At 36.9% G+C, this 25742-nt stretch overlaps 1 protein-coding gene across 1 annotated transcript in view; it reads right to left on the bottom strand.

Moving 5' to 3' along the window:
* Positions 1-25742, bottom strand: part of DIAPH2 (diaphanous related formin 2) — a 2325141-nt gene that overhangs the window by 1594407 nt on the left and 704992 nt on the right. The window contains 1 exon segment of the mRNA XM_053699395.1: positions 22218-22334. Within this exon segment, the coding sequence (XP_053555370.1) occupies positions 22218-22334 (117 nt within the window).

Here is a 25742-nt window from a genome sequence, read left to right as displayed (position 1 = left end):
TTTCGGAATCTGATAATTAGTATTTTTTTTTTTAAAGAATGAAATTTAAAAGTTTATTTAAAAAAAGTTATACTTAATAAAAATATGATACAGCAATGACAAGATTGTTCCTTCATTCAATTGATGTGATATCTTTACCTCTATGGTGCCTTTACCTTTACGCAAGCTTGCAGTAGCAATTAGCACTTCAAAAATTAACCAAAGGCCAGACATCTGGTTAATTCTTAAAATATCCCCCAAATTGCCCCCAAAACAAAGATTTTGTTTCCTTTTTTGTTTTTAAAAAATTGTAGGAAAAACAAAAAAAAAACTGCACTAGGCAGTTTTGGGGGCTAAAATTTGCGAGTATGGGGTTTTAGGGGAAAAAAACAGCACTGAAAAGTGCCTTTACATTGCGTTCTATGGGGATTGTGTGTCCCCAGTAAATATAACAAGCCTCCAATTGGAACCTATGAAAGCGCATTCTCATGAGTGCAAAGCTTCCCTGCAATGCGAACGTGACCTAACTTGTATTACTGAGTGGAATGCAAATATCGCACTCGCACAAGCGCAATTTTGCACTCCACTCATAATCAGGCCCTTAGTGTTCTTGTTATACCAGCTGCAGAGTATAAAATATATGAAAAATTGCTTAATTCGGTTTATTTTTGTATATGAAATAGCTGGTTTGTTCTTTGAAACCACAACCCATCATAATGGTTTGAGCTTGCAGGGAAATCAGATCTCTTTATTTTATCACTTTTTTGTACACAAAGATACTTCTTTATATTATCTCTGTATGTTTACCAAAGCCCAATTGAAAATTAACATTTTACTGCTTATCTACATGCCACTGGAAGTGTATTTATTTTTCTGTTTGTTTTGTTTACACAGCTTTTCTTTAGATAACTGTCAGTATAGCTAGGGATACCACAGGCAAAATCAGCTATTTCAAATGCTGATATAAATTAGATGGAGTATGGAATTTAATATGTTCCAGCAGGTAAAATGGATCATTGGCAACAAATTAAAGGGGAGAGTAATCTAGAGTAAACTGTCCCTTTAAGTGACGTTTGTCATTTCTAGGGTCCGTGTGATATTTCCCTCCATGGTGAATTTGAAATAATCCAGCAATTAGAAAGTAAATAGCTAAACACCATAGAGGTAGAATATGTAGGAGCAAGAAGCATAAACCTAAATACTTAAAACAACCTGAAATGTAAGGAAAAGAATATTCTTCCTTAAATTACTAATGAAAAATTCTTCCTAAATCTGGTGATTATGTACAGTTTTTTTTACCTACTCTTTCATTTGGAATGATCTATTTACTATAAGACAATACAAAACCACATTTGCTTTATTGGGGGGAGGTTGGAATTGTAATAAATTTGCTACGCGTTCACCATCAGCTGGCTGTGTAGTCGGCAAATAAGAAAAAAAAAGAATCTGCAATAGTTAGGGGAAGCAGATACTTAAAGCTGAAAACTCATTTTACAGGAAAAAAAAGTTAATCATTGCATACAATGCTGTATCTGCAGATGATTGGATTTAAATATTCAAAATTCACATCTGTCTCTTTTGTTATTTTGTAAATCGTTTTTTGTTTGAGAATGGAATGGTACTTTACAATGAACATTAACAGTCTGTGCTATCTGAATATAGAGTTAAAACCTCCAGATAAGTAAAGGATAAAAATAACTATCTATTGTAGCCAAAGCCTTTGTTCTCGGCCTGCCCGTAATTTTAATCAGATTATACAATAGGTTTTGAAACTAGTATTTTTTGGGGGGGATAGGAAACCTAAACTTTTTCTTTCTTGATTCAGATAAAGCACACAATTTTAAACAACTTTCCAATGTACTTCTATTATCTAATTTGTTTGTTCTCTTGCTATCATTTGTTGAAAAGCATACCTATGTATCCTCAGGAGTAGTAATGCACTACTGGGAGCTAGCTGGTGATTATGCTCCTTGTTGTTGGCTTATCCAATGTATTCAGCTAGTCTCCAGTTGTTGCTCTTTAAATAAAGGATACAAAGAGAATAGTTTCCTCCCCTCTACAAACTGTGCCATTTTAAAGATACAAATTTTCCAAAATCCAAACCTTTTCTGGCACCAAGTACTTTAGATAAAGAGTTTTCTACCTATGTGTGTGTGTCTATGTATGTATGTAAATCAGTGTTTTATATTACATATCATACATTCTGGTATATACATTTTTCGATAGACTGGCTGCTTTGTGCCCTCCCAAAACCTTGGGCCCTGATGCCACTGCACCTGCTGAATCAATGGTTGTTCCTGGATAGATAGATTGGGCCTCATTCATCTGCCCACCATAGTGGCGAGTGGGCAGCCTCCACTGTCTGCATTTATCACTAAACAAATGGCTACTTGTGTGGCACAGCCCTCTACTCTCATGCGACAGTCAGCCACCCTGGTCAGATCAGTTTGGGGTAATTTTAATCCCCCAGCTCAGAGCTGGCATATAGGTTAGGTTAGGAAACAGTGTTTCAGGATCTCTGCTTCTTAACTATTGACTGGAAGGCACTCCAAAGCCACATCTACAGCTTGATAAATTACGTATATAGATAGACAGAACTGGAAAGAGTCTGAGAGGAAACAAAAAAAAATGTGTTGATAATAAAATAAATGTCTGGTTTCCTTTTTTTCTTTTTTCTTACCTTTTATAATATTACAGGCAAAACTTAAACTGCAAATATTCTGAGATATATATATACACACACACATATACACTCATCAGCCACTTTATTCGGTACATCTTGCTAGTACCGGGTTAGACCCTCGTTTGCCTTCAGAACTGCCTTAATTCTTCGTGGCATAGATTCAGCTAGGTGTTGGAAACATTCCTCAGAGATTTTGGCCCATATTGACATGATAGCATCACAAAGTTGCTGCAGATTTGTCGGCTGCACATTCATGATGAAAATCTCCCGTTCCACCACATCCTAAAGGTGCTCTATTGGATTGAGATCTGGTGACTGTGGATGCCATTGGAGTACAGTGAACTCATTGTCATGGTCAAGAAACCAGTTTGAGATGATTTGAGCTTTGTGACATGGTGCATTATCCTGCTGGAAGTAGCCATCAGAAGATAGGTACCCTGTAGTCATAAAGGGATGGACATGGTCAGCAACAATACTCAGGTAGGTCGTGGCATTTAAACGAAGCTCAATTGGTACTAAAGGGCCCAAAGTGTGCAAAGAAAATATCCCCCACACCATTACACTACCACCACCAGCCTGAACCCTTGATACATGGCAGGATAGATCCATGCTTTCATGTTGCTTACACCAAATTCTGACCCTACCATCTGAATATTTGCAGCTAAAATCAAGACTCATCAGACCAGGCAACGTTTTTCCAATCTTCTATTGTCCACTTTTGTCCTGTGTGAATTGTAGCCTCAGTTTCCTGTTAGCCGACAGGAGTGGCACCCGGTGTGGTCTTGTGCTGCTGTAGCCCATCTGCTTCAAAGTTCGATGTGTTGTGCATTCAGAGATGGTATTCTGCATATCTTGGTAGTAACGAGTGGATATTTGAGTTACTGTTGCCTTTCTCAAACCAGTCTGCCCATTCTCCTCTGACCTCTGACATCAACAAGGCATTATCATCCACACAACTGCTGCTCACTGGATATTTTCTCTTTTTCGGACCATTCTCTGTAAACCCTAGAGATGGATGTGCGTGAAAATCCCAGTAGATCAGCAGTTTTTGAAATACTCAGAGCAGCCAGTCTGGCACCAACAACCATGCCACATTCATAGTCACTTAAATCCCCTTTCTTCCCCATTCTGGTGCTAGGTTTGAACTTCAGCAAGTCGTCTTCACCACGTCTAGATGCCTAAATGCATTAAGTTGCTGCCATGTGATTGGCTGATTAGCAATTTGTGTTACCAAGCAATTGAACAGGTGTGTGGCCGGTGAGTGTGTATATAAATATATATATATATATATATATATATATATATATATATACACACACACACACACACACACATCATTTAAATCTATAGGTATCTCTGTGTATTAAAAAATATTCATTAAGTAATATTATGCTTTATACTGCTTAGTAAGATATATTTTTAATTTTTATGGCATTTACAGTCATGTTTTTTAATTTGCTAGATGTTTATCAAAGGCATCACAAAATGCTATTCTCATTACTGCCAACTTGTGCCCAGTGCCATATATCCACATAAGCCTCAATTAGAGCCTTCTAATACCCTGATTAGCTAGTAGTAACCTACTGTATAAGACACAACTTCTAATCAAATTAATGTAACACTGCATTGCTTGAGCAGCCAGATAGAGCCCCTAAGAATGACAGTGCCTAATGGCTGCTGACTACTTTGTCTAATGGCAAATCCATCAATGCCTTTAAGTCAGCCATTGCTTACATATGTTGTATAGTTCTCTATTTGCCTTGGAAAAAAATAAAGATAATAATTTTAACATATCTATAAAATAAGTGATACCATATTTTATTAACATAAGAAATGTCAGTGACTTATCATAGTACGTACGAATAAAGCTCTACCATAGAAACCTAATTTTAGTTGATTTTCATGCAGGAGCATTAAAGCAACCTGTATTAAAAACTCTAATAAAACACAGCTTTATATGCAATGACCAACCACTGTACAGTGATTGCACATCATGAAATGTAACCATGGCAACCTTTATTTCATTAATATAAATACTGGTGGTCTGTTAGAACTCAAACTTTTTCTTTTTTTTATCTGGTAGAAGCAAAAGACACAAAAAGTGTTGTATTGTTCTTAGATTGATGTAAGCAGCTGCGGTTGATGGTAATAGAGCACTTATCCAGGGAACACCACTTGTACAGGCTAGTATAAAAGCAGTGTGTACATTGAGTGCATTGCTTTCACAGCTTCTGTAGCATTTGTGTCCCTGTAAAAGGCGGAATGCAAAACAGATCTGAGCAATAATGTGCGCACAAACTCCCTCTCAATGTTTTAATGTGCAGTTATATAACTTTACATAAGACTTTATTAACCCCTTAAGGACAGGGTATTTCAGACTAAAACATCCACAAAATACCAGAGCATCTTTAGCATTTTCGCCATCATCCGTTTACAGAAATAGAGTCTTGTTTTTTTTAATTTACCTATCAAAACTATACTATACTGATTGGAACAGCCAATAGGATGCAAGCTCAATCCTATTGGCAGATCGCATCAGCCAATAAGATTTTTCACCTTTAATTCCGATTGGCTCATAAAATTCTATCAGCCAATCAGAATTCAAGGGACGCCATCTCGGATGACGTCATTTAAAGAAGAATTCATTCTTGAAGAGCCATGGAAAGAAGAGGATGCTCCGCGGCGTATGTCTTGAAGATGGAGCCGCTCCGCGTCGGAAGGATGAAGATAGAAGATGCCGTATGTATGAAGACTTCTGCCCATCTGGAGGACCAATTCTTGCTGCTTGGATGAAGACTTCTCCCAGCTTCGTTGAGGACTTCTTGCCGTTTGGATGAAGACTTCTCCCGGCTTCATTGAGGATGGATGTCTGGTCTTCAAAAACTGTAAGTGGATCTTCGGGGGTTAGTGTTTCTTTAAGGGTTTATTGGGTGGCTTTTATTTTTAGCTTAGGGTTTTGGCAGAAAAAGAGCTAAATGCCTTTTTAAGGGCAATGCCCATACAAATGCTCTTTTCAGGGCAATGGGGAGCTTAGGTTTATTTAGATAGGATTTTATTTGGTGGGTTTGGTTGTGTGGGTGGTGGGTTTTACTGTTGGGGGGTTGTTTGTATTATTTTTTGCTGGTAAAAGAGCTGATTTCTTTGAGGCAATGCCCCACAAAAGGCCCTTTTAAGGGCCATTGGTAATTTATTGTAGGCTAGGGATTTTATTTATTTTGGGGGGCTATTAGATTAGGTCTAATTAGTTTAAATATTTGATCATTTCTGATTTATTCTGTGTAATTTTAGTGTTTTTTTTAATTTAGTTAATTGTATTTAATTAATGTAATTTATTTAATTGTAGTGTAAGGTTAGGTGTTAGTGTAGCTCAGGTTAGGTTTTATTTTACAGGTAAATTTGTATCTATTTTAACTAGGTAGCTAGTAAATAGTTAATAACTATTTACTAACTAGTCTACCTAGTTAAAAAAAAATACAAACTTGCATGTGAAATAAAAATAAAACCTAAGCTAGCTACAATGTTACTATTAGTTATATTGTAGCTAGCTTAGGTTTTATTTTACAGGTAAGTGTTTAGTTTTAAAGGTATTATTTAGTTAATGATAGTCATTTTTATTTAGATTTATTTTAATTATATTAAAGTTAGTGGGTGTTAGGGTTAGACTTAGGGTTATGTTTAGGGGTTAATAACTTTAGTATAGTGGCGGCGACGTTGAGGGCGGCAGATTAGGGGTTAATAAGTGTAGATAGGTGGCGGCGACGTTGGGGCGGCAGATTAGGGGTTAATAAGTGTAATGTAGGTGGCGGCGATGTTAGGGGCAGCAGATTAGGGGTTAATAATTGTAGGTAGGTGGTGGCGACATTGGGGCGGCAGATTAGGGGTTAATAAGTGTAGGTAGGTGGCAGCGACGTTGGGGGAGGCAGATTAGGGGTTAATAAGTGTAATGTAGATGGCGATGATGTTAGGGGAGGCAGATTAGGGGTGTTTAAACTCGGGGTTTATGTTAGGGTGTTAGGTGTAAACATAACTTTTGTTTCCCCATAGGAATCAATGGGGTTGCGTTACAGAGCTTTACACTCCTTTATTGCAGGTGTTAGGCTTTTTTTTAGCTGGCTGTCCCCATTGATGTCTATGGGGAAATTGTGCACAAGCACGTAAAACCAGCTGAAAGCAGTGCTGGTATTTGAGTGCGGTATGGAGCTCAGTTTTGCTTAACGCTGCAATATTGCCTGCTAACGCCGGGTTTATGAAAACCTGTAATAGCAGCGCTATAGGGAGGTGAGCGGTGGCAATAACTTGCAAGTTAGTACCGAGCTGCTCATAATGCAAAACTCGTAATCTAGCCGTATTTTAGAGAATAATCAACTAGATGCCAGCATCATAATTTTTTTTATTAATTTGTCTATTTGTTATCTTGCTATACTGGATTTATATGTCCTAATAAATAATCAGATTATTTGTAATTTACAAATGAGATCTCTTTTAGCTTTTTTAGCACTTCCTTTTTTTTTTTTTTTTTTTACCATTTTTTGGGGTTATCAGCATTAGATGACTGCTAACCATTAAGGGATTAGCCATGAGAGAGAGACCCTTTTTTAGTGTTGCATCTCAAATTATTTATTTTCGTTTTTTTTAATCAGGTAGCTTGTAAGGTTAATTTTAGCTTTAGTGTAGAGATTACCCTCCCACCTGACACTTCCCACCCCCTGATTCCTTGATCCCTCCCGAACTGCTCTCTTCCCTCCCTCACCCACCAGTGATCACTCCCATCTTAGGTACTGGCAGACGGTCTGCCAATATGCAGTGTTAGTCCTTTTTTTTTTTTTTTTTTTATTATTATTAACCCCATACCTTCCCACCTTCCTGATCCCTCCCAAAAGGCTCTCTAACCCTTCCCCCTCTAACTAGTTTCAGTCATCTTATGTACTGGCAGCTGTCTGACAGTAACCAGTTTTCTATCAATTTTTCTTATTTTTTATTAAAAAACGATTTCCAGTGAAGGTGTTTGGTGCTGGGGCTATAAATGTTTAGATATAAGTTATGTTTGTTTTTAAGGTCTGAAGATGGGGATAACATCTCCAAAAGGTCAATGTATTGTTTGTTTGTGTTTAAATAAACCTAGGTCAAGAGACCCGGTGAGTGCATTCATTTTGGAGGATATGGATTGTATTTAAATGCACCCTGGGCAGCTGTGTGGAATACAAGAGAGTGTGTGTAGAGCCCTATGGAGGAATATATATATATATATATATATATATATATATATATATATATATATATATATATATATACAGTATCTTACAAAAGTGAGTACAACCCTCACATTTTTGTAAATATTTTATTATATCTTTTTCATGTGACAACACTGCAGAAATGACACTTTGGTACCATGTAAAGTAGTGTGTACAGCCTGTATAACAGTGTAAATTTGCTGTCCCCTCAAAATAACTCAACACACAGTAATTAATGTCTAAACCGTTGGAAACAAAAGTGAGTACACCCCTAAATGGAACTGTCCAAATTGGGCTCAAAGTGTCAATATTTTGTGTGGCCACCATTATTTTCCAGCACTGCCTTAACCCTCATGGGCATGGAGTTTAACAGAGCTTCCCAGGTTGCCACTGGAGTCCTCTTCCACTCCTCCATGACAACATCACAGAGCTAGTGGATGTTAGAGACCTTACCCTCCCCACCTTCCATTTGAGGATGCCACACAGATGCTCAATAGGGTTTAGATCTGGAGACATTCTTGGCCAGTCCATCACCTTTACCCTCAGCTTCTTTAGCAAGGCAGTGGTCATCTTGGAGATGTGTTTGGGGTTGTTATTATGTTGGAATACTGCCCTGCGGCCCAGTCTCTGAAGGGAGAGGATCATGCTCTGCTTCAGTATGTCACAGTACATATTGGCATTCATAGTTCCCTTAATGAACTGTAGCTCCCCAGTGCCGGCAGCATTCATGCAGGCCCAGAACATGATACTCCCACCACCATGCTTGACTGTAGGCAAGACACACTTGTCTTTGTACTCCTCACCTGGTTGCCGCCACACACACACACACACCATCTGAACCAAATAAGTTTATCTTGGTCTCATCGGACCACAGGACATGGTTCCAGTAATCCATGTCCTTAGTCTGCTTGTCTTCAGCAAACTGTTTGTGGGCTTTCTTGTGCTTCACCTTTAGAAGAGGCTTCCTTCTAAGACGACAGCCATGCAGACCAATTTGATGCAGTGTGCGGCGTATGGTCTGAGCACTGACAGGCTGACCCCCCACCCCTTCAACCTCTGCAGCAATGCTGGCAGCACTCATATGTCTATTTCCCAAAGACAACCTCTGGATATGATGCTGAGCATGTACAATTAACTTCTTTGGTCGACCATGACGATGTCTGCTCTAAGTGGAACCTGTCCTGTGAAACCGCTGCATGGTCTTACCCACCGTGCTGCAGCTCAGTTTCAGGGTATTGGCAATCTTCTTATAGCCTAGGCCATCTTTATGTAGAGCAACAATACTTTTTTTCAGATCCTAAGAGAGTTCTTTGCCATGAGGTGCCATGTTGAACTTCCAGTGACCAGTATGAGAGAGTGTGAGAGCGATAACACCAAATTTAACACACCTGCTCCCCATTCACACCTGAGACCTTGTAACACTAATGAGTCACATGACACCGGGGATGGAAAATTGCTAATTGGGCCCGATTTGGACATTTCCACTTTGGGGTGTACTCAATTTTGTTGCCAACGGTTTAGACTTTAATGGCTGTGTATTGAGTTATTTAGAGGGAACAGCAAATTTGCACTGCTATACAGGCTGTACACTCACTACTTTACATTGTAGCAAAGTGTTATTTCTTCAGTGTTGTCAGATGAAAAAATGTAATGAAATATTTACAAAAATGTGAGGGGTGTAATCACTTTTGTGAGATACTGTGTATATATATATATATATATATATATATATATATATATATATATATATATATATATATATACACACACACACACACACACACACACACACACTTAGTTTCCCCCAATAGTAAAGTTTAGATATTTAAGGTACATACAAGCCATCTGTGCACATTTAATCTAGCACAGCAAGTCAGTAGCAACAGCTGGTATGCAGCGTTTTATTTGAATTTCAGTTAGAGTTTGCCTTCTCATATTATACTGACTAATATTTTAGTTTTTCTTTAAACACAGAAAAAAAGCAAGAACATGAAAGATGTTCCATGCTCTGACACAAAGACAAAACCAAGATATTCCGCACTGTAACACAACTTCTTTGGTTTTGATGATAACATTAGCAACTTTGTTGATCACATGTAATAAGAAACAACACTAATGATAACATTCACAAATCAAGCTGCCATTGTATACTGGGGAAGGTTTGCTCAGAACATTAAAGGGAAGTATTTAAATATATTTATTTTTCTTTTAAAAAAAATAGTAGTTGGTCACATGTTCATTGCATGTAACCTGCTTATTACTTCCAGTTAAACAAATCACATATGCATTGTAAACAAATAATGCATGTATTATTCATAAATGTATAGGAAAAACATTCTTCCTGGTTCAGTATGGCTGCCATTTGTACTGGGCATGCTCAGATTACTTGCTTACTTTTAAATACTGTCATCTTTAAAGCAAAATCATTAATGGGAGTAGAGGGAAATCTCTGAGTTTTGTATATTGAGATACTGTGATATAATCAGTACATGTCGTAAAACTGCAATTAAATGACCACTAAATGCAGTAGTAGTGCATAATTAAAAGACAAGGCAATAACATCTACTCTGAATTTCAAATAAGTAGTAGATTTTTTTCTGCCAAATTTATTTTTTCTGCTCCCTGTATCATGTGACAGATCTCAGCCAATCACAGACTAGTATACGTATACCCTGTGAGCTTGTGCACATACTCAGTATGATCTTGTTCCCCGGAAAGTGTGAATATAAAAAGATAATTTGATAATTGAATTAAATTGGAAAGTTTCTTAAAATTGCATGCTCTTTCTGAATCATAAAAGTGTATTTTGACTTGAGTGTCCCTTTAAATCTATTTATGTTTTGACACTTATAGGATTTTATCACCTTCAGTCTTCTATATGATTGGAATGTTATCCTTGGTAGGGACATCCAGAGTCTCAAGTGCATTACACATACAAATTTGGCATAAACTGTGACTTGTGCAGGGATCAGAACATAGCCATTATCCTTCACTAATTCTGTGTGGTGTCTTAATATTACTGATATTGGTTTTCAAGGCTTGTGCGAACTGTAGTACTCATTCAAAGAAACTATAGATAGGATTTTTAATTCATAACAAAGACCGACAATGCCAAATTTACAGAATTTAGATTGGTTTATATAAGCAATATTTTGGCATATGGTATGCTTGCGCAATATGGCCCCAACAAACTGTTTTTGGAAACAGTTTAATATATATGCTTTAATGAGATACTGGTTCTGATCTTGGAGAAAAGGGGGAGACTCAGTGGGGTCTATTTAAGAGGTGAATTGCAGGTGAATTCAAACATTTTGATTCCCGCCATTAGCTATCCAATATCAAGTACCAAACCCAGTGTACAATTCCCCTAAAATAGGAGAATTGCAGGTGAATTGTAAGCAGCAATAATTATGCATTTTTCAGGGCTAACTCAGTCCTTCTTGCTGGAGATTCTCACTGGATTCGGGCCTTGGGAATGCATAGTTAGTGAAAAATTTCAAATCGCCTACAATTCACCTGCAATTCATCTCTTTGTGAATAGAGCCAACTGGAGTGTTCAATCTGCCATCAACATTAGAGATGTGAAAAGGTTCAGATATAAAAGTTGTTTTTAAAAATAGTATACTCATAAAATAAAGCCTAATTGGGTAGGTTTCTCAGTTTATATTGGGTTTGTCTCTAGGACAGGGTAGATATTTCTTACTAAAATATACAGTCTTTGCTTTTGCAGAGATATAGATGAATTCCTTGGCACTTGTGTTTCCCTATATATTACTGTCAAGATCTATTTACAAGGAATAATTTTACATATTTAAACCGGTAACTGTAAGTCATGGAGTCAATGCTGTTTTAAACAATGGTTCCTTCATCTTCATTCATAGGATATCTGCCCTGCCTCTGACAGCACACGTATAACATGTTTATAAATATTAATGTTTTCCATGAGTAATATTTGACATCAATTTTATGTTATCCTGGCACTGTCAATAGTATGTTTCAATGTCATATCAAAAATCAAGGTGATATTTTAATGTCTTTTTTTTTTTTTTAACTCAATTGGTTTATATAGAAACCTTTAAAACCTATTGATTTCCAAGTGGTTATTTAGCTGACCTTCAAAATAAAATAACTACAATTGTTTACATTGAATCTACATAATACATTGCAAATTCTGTTTGAACTTGAGATAAACCATTTGAAACTGCTTAAAATGATGGCAAATCCTAGTGTTTCAAAAACGCTAGGATTTACCAGGACTAAAAATAAAGGTGACTTTTTTTCATGAGTTTAAATAAAACTGTGTAAATGGTACCTTTATTTCACTGCGGCTTTACTGCTAACCTAAGCGGCCCTGGCTGCCCACAGCAAAAGCCTTTTTTTCCGATGAGGTGATGTTTCCACCTCATAGTCAACAGCCATTCTAGCATATGGTACAGTGCCATACAGCTAGCAAGGCTATTGGTTAATAGGTGGAAACGTCATCTCATTGAAAAAAAAAAAAAATACTTTTGCCGTGGGTGCTTGAGTAAACCGCGAAGCAGCTGCGAAATAAAGGTACCTTCTTTAAAAAAAAATGTTAACTTGTAAATGAAGGTCACCTTTATTTTTAGTGCTAGTAAATCCTAGCGTTTTTCAAACGCTAGGATTTACCAGCACTTTAACAAAACATAAATGTGGCATCTAGTAACCTGTTTAAGATATTCATATATACTTTTATTATATGTTGCCTTCTCTAACTGAAGGAATTGAAATCATTTTAATTATAACTGCAAAATAGATCTTTGACTATCTTAGATTAGTGCTCATTCATGAACATGATAAAATGGTATTGTGTTTAAAGTCCCTTTAATTACTGAGGTGCCAACACTTTTTTTTTATGAGCCACAGAAGAGCATATCTTTATACAACATATTAAAGAGTGAAACAAGCATGTTCGTGATTTAAAAGGGACATATTATTGAAAAATAAACAGATTGAACATGCAATTGTAAGAGATTTTACTTCTTTTATAACATTTACTTTGCTATCTTGCTATACACTGCTGACAAGCATACCTAGATCGGCTAAAGAGCAGTAATTTACTACTGATAGCTAGCTGGTGATTGGTAGCTACTCACATATGCCTCTAGTCATTGGCTGACAGATGTGTTCAGCTATGGACCAGTATTGTATTGCTGCTCTGGAACTGATTTTATCTATGTGTTAAATGCCTCTGCAGCGGATAAACACGCAGTTATATGTAAGCAACAATACAATATGTCTATGACTAAGCATCATTAGGGGCCGCAAAACGCGTCCGAAATGTCTGCTTGGTAACTTGCTTTTTTAATTTCTCAATAAATTGTGTTTTTAATCTTATTACATCTAGCAATGCTGTACTTTCTACTCATCCTTGGAACTATTTGCGGACTGATCCGCCGCAGTACAGGCACTTCGAGCGAGGAGGAGACACGAGTTGCAGAACATAGCGGCTTGGAGCCAAGGCTTGTGTTTAGAAGATAAACACACATTTATATTTAAGCAACAATACAATAATACAATTCTTTAACAAATCAGAGCAATTTTTTTGCACTTTTATGTCCCTTTAAGTTCTCATTCAAAAGCATAAAATGCTTAAAGGGACATGAAACTCTCATTCATGATTCAGAAAGAGAATACAGTTTTAAACAACTTTCTAATTTACTTCTATTATCTAATTTGTTTCATTCTCTTGGTATCATTTGTTGAAGGAGCAGCAATGCACTACTGGTTTCTAACTGAACACATGGGTGAGCCAATCACAATCAGTATATATATGCAGCCACCAATCAGCAGCTAGAATCTAGGTTCTTTGCTGTTACTGTGCTGACCTAGATAAACCTTTCAGCAAAGAGTAACAAGAGAAGGAAGCAAATTAAATAATAGAAGTAAATTAGAAAGTTGTTTATACTTGTAGGCTGTGTGTAAACCATGAATGTCTAAATGTGACTACTGTCCCTTTAATTATAAATAATAAACATCAGCAATGTACTTTATTCTTTTTTGCCTGCTTTTTGTCTAATTTACTTTTAACAATGGTGTTTTTCCACTGTCTCCAGAAAGTACATCCTGCAGGCTTTAGAACCCCAAAGTTGTAACATGCTATATAATGGCTGCTTCACAGGAACCGGCCACAGCAAAAGTGATAAGATAAACATGCTCAAAATGCTTATCAATGAGTATGCTACTGCTCTGCACAACAATAGAAATTGAATGTTTACAAGCAAAATTTTTCTGCACTTCCATACAAAAACAAATCTTCATTATAACAAAAATTAAAAACATTCAGGAGGGTATAGGATAAAATATAAGTAAACGTCAGACATTTTCTGCCATTATTCAGTACATGGGGTAGATTTATTATTCAGCTGATGCTGCATTCTATGCCCATCGTTTCAGGCTCGCCGGAAACAGAAGTTAAGAAGCAGCGGTCGTAAAACGTCTGCTCCTTAAAAGGTGGCAGACTGAAATCATCCCGGTCGGATACGATTGGGATGATTGACACCCCTTGCTAGCGGTTGATTGACAGCGAGTGTGCAGGGGGCGGCATTGCACAAGCATTTCACAAGCGAGGTTGAGTGGATATGATTCGCTACAGCAAATCATGACTGCTCGACTTGTGATAAATCTACCCCTATGGGTGTTTTGGATAAATCAACCAAATTTTAGGGTGAAGATATATAATCTTAAATGGACATGAAACCCCAAAAAATGTATTTCATCATTTAGACAGAGCATGTGATTTTAAACAACTTTCCAGTTTACCTATATTATCTAATTTGCTTCATTCTCTTGGCATATTTAATTGAAAAGCATACCTAGGTAGGTTCTGAAAAAGGAATGCACAACTGGGAGCTAACTGTTGATTGGGGGCTGCACACAAATGTCTTTACACATTGGTTCGCCAGATGTGTTTGGATAACTCTCAACAATTGTATTGCCATTAAGAGGTAAATGTACAAATAAATGTTACTAGCAAATTTGTGGATCAGAAATATAATTGTTTCAAGGATTTACAATTACAAATTAAATATCCTAATCCGTATATTCCTTATAGAATATGATATTGTTTGTTAAAATAATGAATGCATGAACATATTATATATATAAAATTGCATACTGTTTCTCTGTCAAAGTTTCTTATTAGTAATCCAGCAAAACTATCTCAGTAGCCAAACAAAAGCCCTAGGTAACTCATTCAGCTAACTTCTCTCTGCTGTTCTTGTGCTCTTATTTCATGAATATGTCATAGTTTTAAAACCTTATCGCTCACAAAACAGTGATAATAGATAGTAACCAAAATATATTAGGGTATAAAAAGGATTTAGGGCTTTTAGCCCAGTGTAGATTTACACTCTAATAATATCAAAAATAGTAGGTTAAAATGTAACACTTTATTGAAAAAAGGACAACAACAACATAAATCTATTGCTGGGTCTGAGGAAAGGGAATGTTACATCCAATCCTTATATTCAATGTGAGCCCAACACTGATTAAAAACAAAAAGGAGGGGCCATGTGGCCAGGGTAGTGCGTAGATATTAAAGTGTATTGAATATAGGGTTAGCTTTGATTAGCAAGCATTAATCATTGGCATTCTTGTATGCTCATAAATAAGTGGAGATTTACCACCCAAAATTTGTTAAACCTTATACAGGTATCAACAGCAAATCTGATGTACACACAGAATGTTCATACATCATATATCCTACTAGTAATGGGCCGTTATTATGTCTTATTGTAGCGAAAATGACTGCAGTTCTAATGTTAGTAGTGATTTTATCTTAAATCGCTGTGTCCATTGCAACAGAAAACATTATCATTAGTCTAAGCAAAAATTACTGATTGTATTCAATAATTATCTTCTATATACTGTTGTCACAGTTATATATGCATATCAGCCACAGGTTAGACTGTCTCTTTAAGAACTTAGCAGCTGAGTTATTGATTCCAATATCGATTATCAATATTGTAAAGATGTGTGATCATAGGGTTAACATCATTGCTCAAACATTCCATACAGGCATTCCTATGCGCTCAAAGGCGTCCTCCTACCTGCAAACTTTGTGGGGGTTACCCAGTCAGCCGATTTCTGGCTAAAAACCCTAAATGATTTTCAACATCATATCCCACACATCAAACCACTCGTTATATATGATTCTCTTTATAGACTATAATCATAAATGCCAAATAATCTCAAAGATTAGTAGCAAATCTTATTTAGCTTAATAGTTAGGTGACGTTAAAAAGCTGTGTATATTACACCAACAGATAGAAGAACTATAGTCTTTGGTCACAATCCTTAGCTTATCAAGTCAGGATATTTGTCAAATTTCATATCTGTATTTTAAGTTTAGCAACTATGTTTGTAGTATAGATATATAAATGTATCAAATTAATATTATTTATGAAGATGCGATAACAGCATATGACATTTGACAAATATCCTGACTTGATAAGCTAAGGATTGTGACCAAAGACTATAGGTCTTCTATCTGTTGGTGTAATATACACAGTTTTTAAGCATCACCTAACTATTAAGCTAAATAAGTTTTGCTAGTAATCTTTAAGATAATAGGGGCATTTATGATTATAGTCCATAACGAGCATCATATATATATCGAGTGGTTTGATGTGTGTGATATGATGTGGAAAATCATTTAGGGTTTTTAGCCAGAAATCGGCTGACTGGGTAACCCCCACAAAGTTTGCAGGTAGGAGGTTACCTTTGAGCGCATAGGAATGCCTGTATGCAATGTTTGAGCAATGATGTTAACCCAGGGCCGTCTTTAATATTGACTGGACCCTGGGCAAAAAATTTCTTGGGCCCCCCCCCCCCACCCCATGCAATTTTGCTCTCCACCCCAACATCCCAAAAAACAACTAAATCAAATCAATTTTTTTTATTATTATTAGCCAAGCGGTGGATCATCCACTGCTGGGCTAATCATTTAAAAAAAAATGCAATATGTGAAACTGGACCTAAGCAGTACTAATAAGTAAATAAATACATAAATTCCTCCACTGTGGATTCATTTAATATTCTTTTGAATGTGATTCTGGTGTGAGGTTAGCTGGTTAAAGAGATTTAGGGCAGCCAACAGGAGCAAAGCAAGGTAAAGACTTAGGAGGAAGCATGGCAGTGCAGTATAAGTTTACTGACTGGAACAGCAGAACTACTATGGGAAGCTGTAAAATCTGAGACAGAGAGAAAATAAAAACTATAAAAATAAACCTTACATTAATGTGTGAAGTATTAGCATGAGGCTATACATCAGCCACAGCAGCACATGTCACGTCTTTGCTAGGAACAAGTTCCCTCTCACTCTGAACTAGACAATGCTGCATGGGGAGGGGCGTGTGTGCACTCACTTATTCTTCCCACTGACACCTTTCTACAAAGCACTATTCCCCTAACAAACTTTAGTTAGTTGATCTTAGGGCCACAGCAGAAAAAGCAGGGCTAAGGGGACCAGTAGACTGGATGCTGTCTGTCCAAGGCTGCATGGATACAGTGTGAGATGAGTCACACAGCCTCAAGACTGAGGAGAGCAGTGTATGCAGCTGCACAGATGCTCAAATCCTCATGTGCCTGCCGCTCCAGCTTTCTGCTGCATGCGCCTACAGTCAGCCCTACCCAGAAACAATCCCTACCACCAGAGCAGTTACCTGGTAACAGTGGTAACCCCAGCAGGACCTTTTCTGATGCAGTGGGAAATGGCTGGATGCCGAGTTAGGGCTTTGCATTCAGTGCTGCACAGTGCACATCTAAAACAGCACATGGCACTAGCTTGGCATGTCACATGACACCGGCACGGTCTGGCACAGTTTTTAAAAAAAATATAAGCAGAGTACTTTTGACTGTGACAGTATTAGGACTAAATGTGTGTTCCCCATGTCACATCAGCAGTCTGGTATGAACCATAAAAAAAAAAAAAAATTTTTTTTTTTTAGGACTCTTGGGCCCCTCAACAGAGACTGGGCCCAGGGCAACTGCCCCTTTTGCCCTGTGTTAAAGACGGTCCTGTGTTAACCCTATAATCACACATCTTTACAATATTGATAATCGATATTGGAATCAATAACTCAGCTGCTAAGTTCTTAAAGAGACAGTCTAACCTGTGGCTGATATGCATATATAACTGTAACCCTAACCCCCCCTAACTTAAATATAATTTAAATAAATCTAAATAAAACCTACAATTAATAACTAAATAATTCCTATTTAAAACTAAATACTTACCTATAAAATAAACCTTAAGCTAGCTACAATATAACTAATAGTTACATTGTAGCTAGCTTAGGGTTTATTTTTATTTTACAGGCAAGTTTGTATTTTTTTTTTAACTAGGTAGAATAGTTACTAAATAGTTATTAACTATTTACTAACCACCTAGTTAAAATAAATACAAACTTACCTGTAAAATAAAACCTTTTTTAAGTTACAATAACACCTAACACTACACTACAATTAAATCAATTCCCTAAATTAAATACAATTAAATAAATTAAATTAAATTAACTAAATTACAAAAACAAACAAACACTAAATTACAGAAAATAAAAAACAAATTACATCTTTAAACTAATTACACCTAATCTAATAGCCCTATCAAAATAAAAAAGCCCCCAAAAATAAAAAAAATACCTCTAGCCTAAACTAAACTACCAATAGCCCTTAAAAGGGCCTTTTGCGGGGCATTGCCCCAAAGTAATCAGCTCTTTTACCTGTAAAAAAAAATACACACAACCCCCCAACAGTAAAACCCACCACCCACACAACCAAACCCCCAAATAAATTAATAACTAAAAAAACTTAAGCTCCCCATCACATTGCCCTTAAAAGGGCAGTTAGCTCTATTGCAGGCCCAAAGCCCTAACCTAAAAAATAAACCCACCCAATACACCCTTAAAAATCCTAACACTAACCCCCAAAGATTCACTTAACAGGAGAAGTCTTCATCCAAGCGGCAAGATGTGTTCAACGAATCTGGCAGAAGTGGTCCTCCAGACGGTATCTTCTATCTTCATCCTTCCAACGTGGAGCGGCTCCATCTTCAAGACATATGGGGCGGAGCATCCTCTTCCAACGACGTCTTCTTGCTGAATGAATATCACTTTAAGTAACATCATCCAAGATTGCGTCCCTTAGATTCCGATTGGCTGATAGAATTCTATCAGCCAATCGGAATTAAGGTAGAAAAAATCCTATTGGCTGATGCAAACCATCTGGATGAATACTTCTGCCCATCTGGAGGACCACTTCTGCCGGATTCGTTGAGGACATCTTGCCGCTTGGATGAAGACTTCTACCGGTAAGTGAATCTTCGGGGGTTAGTGTAAGGAATTTTTTAAGGGTGTATTGGGTGGGTTTATTTTTTAGGTTAGGGCTTTGGGCCTGCAATAGAGCTAACTGCCCTTTTAAGAGCAATGCCCATACAAATGCCCTTTTCAGGGCAATGGGGAGCTTAGATTTTTTTACTTAGCAATTTATTTGGGGGGTTGCTTGTGTGGATGGTGGGTTTTACTATTGGGGGGGTTGTGTGTATTTTTACAGGTAAAAGGGCTGATTACTTTGGGGCAATGCCCTGCAAAAGGCAGTTTTAATGGCTAATGGTAGTTTAGTTTAGGTTAGGGTTTTTTTTTATTTTGGGGGGGGGCTTTTTTATTTTGATAGGGCTATTAGATCAGGTGTAATTAGTTTAAAGATCTGTAATTTGTTTTTTATTTTCTGTAATTTAGTGGGGGGTTTTGTAATTTAGTTAATTGTATTTAATGTAGGGAATTGATTTAATTGTAGTGTAGTGTTAGTTGTTATTGTAACATAAGTTAGGTTTTATTTTAAAGGTAAGTGGCGGTGTAGGGGGGGGCTGATTAGAGGTTAATAAGTATAATGTAGTTGGCGGCGGTGCAGGGGGCGGCAAATTAGGGGTGTTTAGACTCTGGGTACATGTTAGGGTGTTAGGTGTAAACATAACTGTATTCTCCCATAGGAATCAATGGGATATCGGGCAGCAGCGAACATGAGCTTTCGCTGCTTTCAGACTCCCGTTGATTCCTATGGCATCCGCCGCCTCCAGCGCGGCGGATTGAAAACCAGGTATGCTGGGCCGGAATATTGGCGAGCATACCTGGTAGGTATTTGTTATCTAGGAAAAGTAGTCAGATAGTGCTGAATTTGCATTCAGAACATCTGTAATGACGTAAACATCGATCTGTGTCGGACTGAGACCGGCGGATCGTATGTTACGTCACAAAATTCTACTTTTGCCAGTCTGTAGGCTTTGATAACTAAGGGGAATCATGCTCGCCACAAATACGCTGTGGAATTCCAGTGTATTTGCGGTTGACGGCTTTATAAGTAGGGGCCTATAACTGAATACAAAAAAATCCACATTCATAAATGGCGCAGTGACATTGGGCTCAAACATGTTATTAAATTCGGTCACAGTTTAATGGGGTATCTAGTTTACTTTGTAAATATAAGATTTACTCACTTCTAAATGCAAGTCATAGCGCCTGATGATAAAAAAACAACTTGCTAGCCCAGTGGTGAAATCAGAACTTGGGGGCTTACTTTGAGATACTGTACTTTCAATCACATGACGTTTATGTTAGTAGTATTGAGATATTCTGTACAAGAATACTTATGTATAGGTATGTATATATGGGCATATATAAATATATATGACTAGAATATATAATATATATATATATATATATATATATATATATATATGCTCCTAATTGGCCACATCAACAGTGATGAGATAAAAAAAAAAAAAAAAGAAAAAACAAGCTATATCTCTGGATACAAAAAAAATGGAAATTTTGCTAACAAAAGAATACTTTTAAATGCATTTAAAATATGTGTTATATATCAGGGAAGGAACTACCATTGATGTAGCAGGTGCAGTAGTACCAGGGCCCAAGTGTTGGGAGGGAGGTATTGCAGCCAGTCTATTTACATTGGCGTGTGCAGAATGTGTACAAGCCTAAATCGCGGGAACATTTATTAGTGCAGGTTGCCGGTAAGTTGGTTGGTCTGTATGTTTGTCCGTCCCTCTCTGTCTGTCTATATATTTATCTATCCTCATAATCATTATTCAGAGCAGCATGTATTTTATTACTATTGCTTAGTACTAAATTACCTTTAGGGCAGTGCTGCTTAACTCCAGTCTTTAGGACCCTTAACAGGCCAGATATTCATTATATCTTAACTAGAGTGCAGGTGAAATAATCAGCTGATCAGTAACCATGGTTACTAACCTGCTCTCACCCATCAGCTGATTATTTCACCTGTTCTCTAGTTAAAGGGACAGTAAAGCCATAATTCAACACTCATGATTTAGACAAGAGCTTACCATTGTAAACAACTTTCAAATGTACTTCCATTATTTAATCTGCTTCCTTCTCTTCTTATCCTTTGCTGAAAGGTTTATCTAGGTAAGCTCAGGAGCAACAAAGAACCTAGGTTCTACTGCTGATTGGTGGTTGCATATATATACCAATTGTAATTGGCTCACCCATGTGTTCAGTTAGAAACCAGTAGTGCATTGCTGTTGCTTCAACAAATGATACCAAGAGAATGAAACAAATAATAGAAGTAAACTGAAAAGTTGTTTAAATTTGTATGTTCTTCCTAAATCATGAAATAATTTTTTTGGGTTTCATGTCCCTTTAAGATATAATAAAACTCTGGCCTCTTAAGGGTCCTGAGGACTGTTGAGAAACACTGCTTTAGGGGGCTCAAAATGTATTTGCACCAGGTCCCTCATTTCAGTAGGTCTGCTACCATTACATATACAGATCTTTTGCAGTAAATAAAATGCATAAACCTAGAAACAAATGACTGATGTTTTTAACATTTATATTTTTAAGGCTTAAGAACGTTTTGTGAATTTATTCACATGCTTGATAGAATGATGTTTATATTAAGGAGCTTTAAAACTACAATTTGAGGCCAAGGACAATAGTAATTGTTTAAGTGCAATAGAGAACTATTATTTTCAAATATAACAAATATTTTGAAAAGAGAAAATGTAATTTTAAAAGTTATGTGATTTATAAATATGAAAATGTAAGCTGTTTTAGTGAATACATCAGTTTCACTGTAAAAAAGAGCTGGTTTGCAAAATATACTGAAAGTAAAACAAACCTGATGGTCTTTGTATTGTCTGGGAACGACAATGCAGATTCTCCCTTTTGACAGACGCAAGGACGGATATAAGAAAGAATATCTATTTTCTTCTTTCAACATTTCATTTGAAATAAAGGGAACGGCAGATGGTAATAAACAATTCTTACCTGATATAATAGTCGTTCCTGATTAAAAGGAAATGCTGTAGAATAGATAGCAGAAATTGTTCTGAGCCAGTGTCCTTCAGCATATTGTAGAGGAGATGGTAAACTTCATTAATATCAGTGCATGTGGAGTCAAGGAAAGATGTAAAAAAAACATTATATTGTATGCACTGTATAGCCATCAGATATGTTTGCTATAGTATGGAGATAAAAGAAATGGAGGAAACGAGATATAACTTTTTAGAGGTAAATTCAAACATTGATAAAGTTTAGGGCTGCCATATTGGCTCTTTAAGAGATCCCTTATGATGAACACTTACATGCATTTTCCATAAGGGGAGTATATATATACATTACAAACATGCACAGTGATAATCGTGATTATCTGGAGCATTCACAGCTCTTTTGCTAGACCCAGAGAGATTAACCTACTATGCAGAAGGTTTGAGCACTACATTACTGCATCAGATGAGTATGTTGGGACCTCTAGGGGGATATTACATATACATGCATTCAAAAGAGTGATGGGTCAACCAGATTGGAACTCTACTCGGTGTGCATAAAATTATGCGGGTTCATCTTATGAGGTCCATAGAAAAATAAAATCTAGGTATTGGGTTGAATGCTGGTTCATGGTTTAACATTGGGGGTAGTTATCAACGTGTCAACTTTCCTGCCTTCGCCGGGCCAATACGCCCGCCTAAGCTCGCCTACCTTCGCCGCCGCGGACCTGAAAAAATACGCCTAAGTTATCAAATAAAGCTGTCAAAAAGCCGCGGGGCGATGAGCAGCGGACTGTGAGAGTTATCACTCATCCGATCTCGCTGCTCTTCGGCTGTTTGACAGCTTTCTTGCTAGCCTGTCACTAAGCACTCACACTAAACTACACTGTTCTACCCCCTATACCGGCGCCCTTGGAGCCCCCCGCAACTAAATAAAGTTACTAACCCCTAAACCGCCGCTCCTAGACCCTGCCGCAAGTCTTATAAATGTATTAACCCCTAAACCGCCGCTCCTAGACCCCGCCGCAAGTCTTATAAATGTATTAACCCCTAAACCGCCGCTCCCGGACACCGCTGCCACCTACATTATACCTAGTAACCCCTATCCTGCCCCCCCTATACCGTCGCCCTCTATAATAAAGTTATTAACCCCTATCCTGCTGATCCCGCACCTCGCCGCAAATAAATAGTTTAACCCCTAAACCGCCGCTCCCTGAACCCGCCGCAACCTATATTACATTTATTAACCCCTATCCTGCCCCCCCTACACCGTCGCCACCTATAATAAATGTATTAACCCCTATCCTGCCCCCCACTACACCGCCGCCACTGTAATAAATTTATTAACCCCTAAACCTAAGTCTAACACTAACCCTAACACCCCCTAACTTAAATATTAATTAAATAAATCTAAATAATATTTCTATTATTAACTAAGTTAATCATATTTAAAACTAAATACTTAACTATAAAATAAACCCTAATATAGCTACAATATAAATAATAATTATATTGTAGCTATGTTAGGATTTATTTTTATTTTACAGGTACCTTTCAATTTATTTTAACTAGGTACAATAGCTATTAAATAGTTATTAACTATTTAATAGCTTACCTGTAAACTAAAAACTAACCTAAGTTACAATTACACCTAACACTACACTGCACTTAAATAACTTATTCCTATTTAAAACTAAATACTTACCTGTAAAATAAACCCTAAGATAGCTGCAATGTAATTAATAATTACATTGTAGCTATCTTAGGATTTATATTTATTTTACAGGTAACTTTGTATTTATTTTAGCTAGTTAGAATAGTTATTAAATAGTTATTAACTATTTAATAACTACCTAGCTAAAAGAAATACAAAATTACCTGTAAAATAAATCCTAACCTAATTTACAATTAAACCTAACACTACACTATCATTAAATAAATTAAATAAACTACCTACAAATAACTACAATTAAATACAATTACATAAACTAACTAAAGTACAAAAAATAAAAAAGCTAAGTTACAAAAAATAAAAAAAATAAGTTACAAACATTTTAAAAAATATTACAACAATTTTAAGCTACTTACACCTAATCTAAGCCCCCTAATAAAATAACAAACCCCCCAAGATAAAAAAATGCCTTACCCTATTCTACATTAAAAAAGTTCAAAGCTCTTTTACCTTACCAGCGCTTAAAAGGGCCTTTTGTGGGGGGCATTCCCCAAAGAGTTCAGCTCTTTTGCCTGTAAAAGAAAAATACAACCCCCCCCCAACATTACAACCCACCACCCACATACCCCTAATCTAACCCAAACCCCCCTTAAAATAACCTAACACTAATCCCCTGAAGATCATCCTACCTTTAGTTGTCTTCACTCAGCCGAGCCACCGATGGAACTGAAGAGGACATCCGGACCGGCAGAAGTGATCATCCAAGGGGCGCTGAAGAAATCTTCCATCCGATGAAGTGATCCTCCAAGCGGCGCCTTGAAGACATCTTCCATCCGGGCGAGGTCATCTTCCAAGAGGCGCTGAAGAAGTCTTCTATCCGGGCGAGGTAATCTTCTAAGCCGGGTCCTGAATTTTCATCCCGCCGACGCGGAACATCCTTCTTTCCCGATGGACTACCGACAAATGAAGGCTCCTTTAAGGGACGTCCTCCAAGATGGCGTCCCTTCAATTCCTATTGGCTGATAGGATTCTATCAGCCAATCAGAATTAAGGTAGGAAAAATCTGATTGGCTGATGGAATCAGCCAATCAGATTCAAGTTCAATCCAATTGGCTGATCCAATCAGCCAATAAGATTGAGCTCGCATTCTATTGGCTGTTCAGATCTAACTAGCTAAAATAAATACAAAGTTACCTGTAAAATAAATATAAATCCTAAGATAGCTACAATGTAATTATTAATTATATTGTAGCTATCTTAGGGTTTATTTTACAGGTAAGTATTTAGTTTTAAATAGGAATAATTTAATTGATAGTGTAGTGTTAGGTGTAATTGTAACTTACGTTAGTTTTTAGTTTACAGGTATATTTATCTTTATTTTAGCTAGGTAAGCTATTAAATAGTTAATAACTATTTAATAGCTATTGTACCTAGTTAAAATAAATTGAAAGGTACCTGTAAAATAAAAATAAATCCTAAGATAGCTACAATATAATTATTATTTATATTGTAGCTATATTAGGGTTTATTTTATAGGTAAGTATTTAGTTTTAAATAGGATTAACTTAGTTAATAATAGAAATATTATTTAGATTTATTTAATTAATATTTAAGTTAGGGGGGTGTTAGGGTTAGTGTTAGACTTAGGTTTAGGGGTTAATAAATTTATTACAGTGGCGGCGGTGTAGTGGGGAGCAGGATAGGGGTTAATAAATTTAATATAGGTTGCGGCAGGGTCAGGGAGCGGCGGTTTAGGGGTTAATACACTTATTATAGTTGCGGCAGGGTCAGGGAGCGGCGGTTTAGGGGTTAATAGGTATAGAGTAGCTTGCGGTGGGCTCCGGGAGCGGCGGT

This window comes from Bombina bombina, chromosome 1, assembly GCF_027579735.1.
Source record: "Bombina bombina isolate aBomBom1 chromosome 1, aBomBom1.pri, whole genome shotgun sequence".
NCBI lineage: Eukaryota > Metazoa > Chordata > Amphibia > Anura > Bombinatoridae > Bombina > Bombina bombina.
This window is presented reverse-complemented; position numbering and strand designations above follow the sequence as displayed.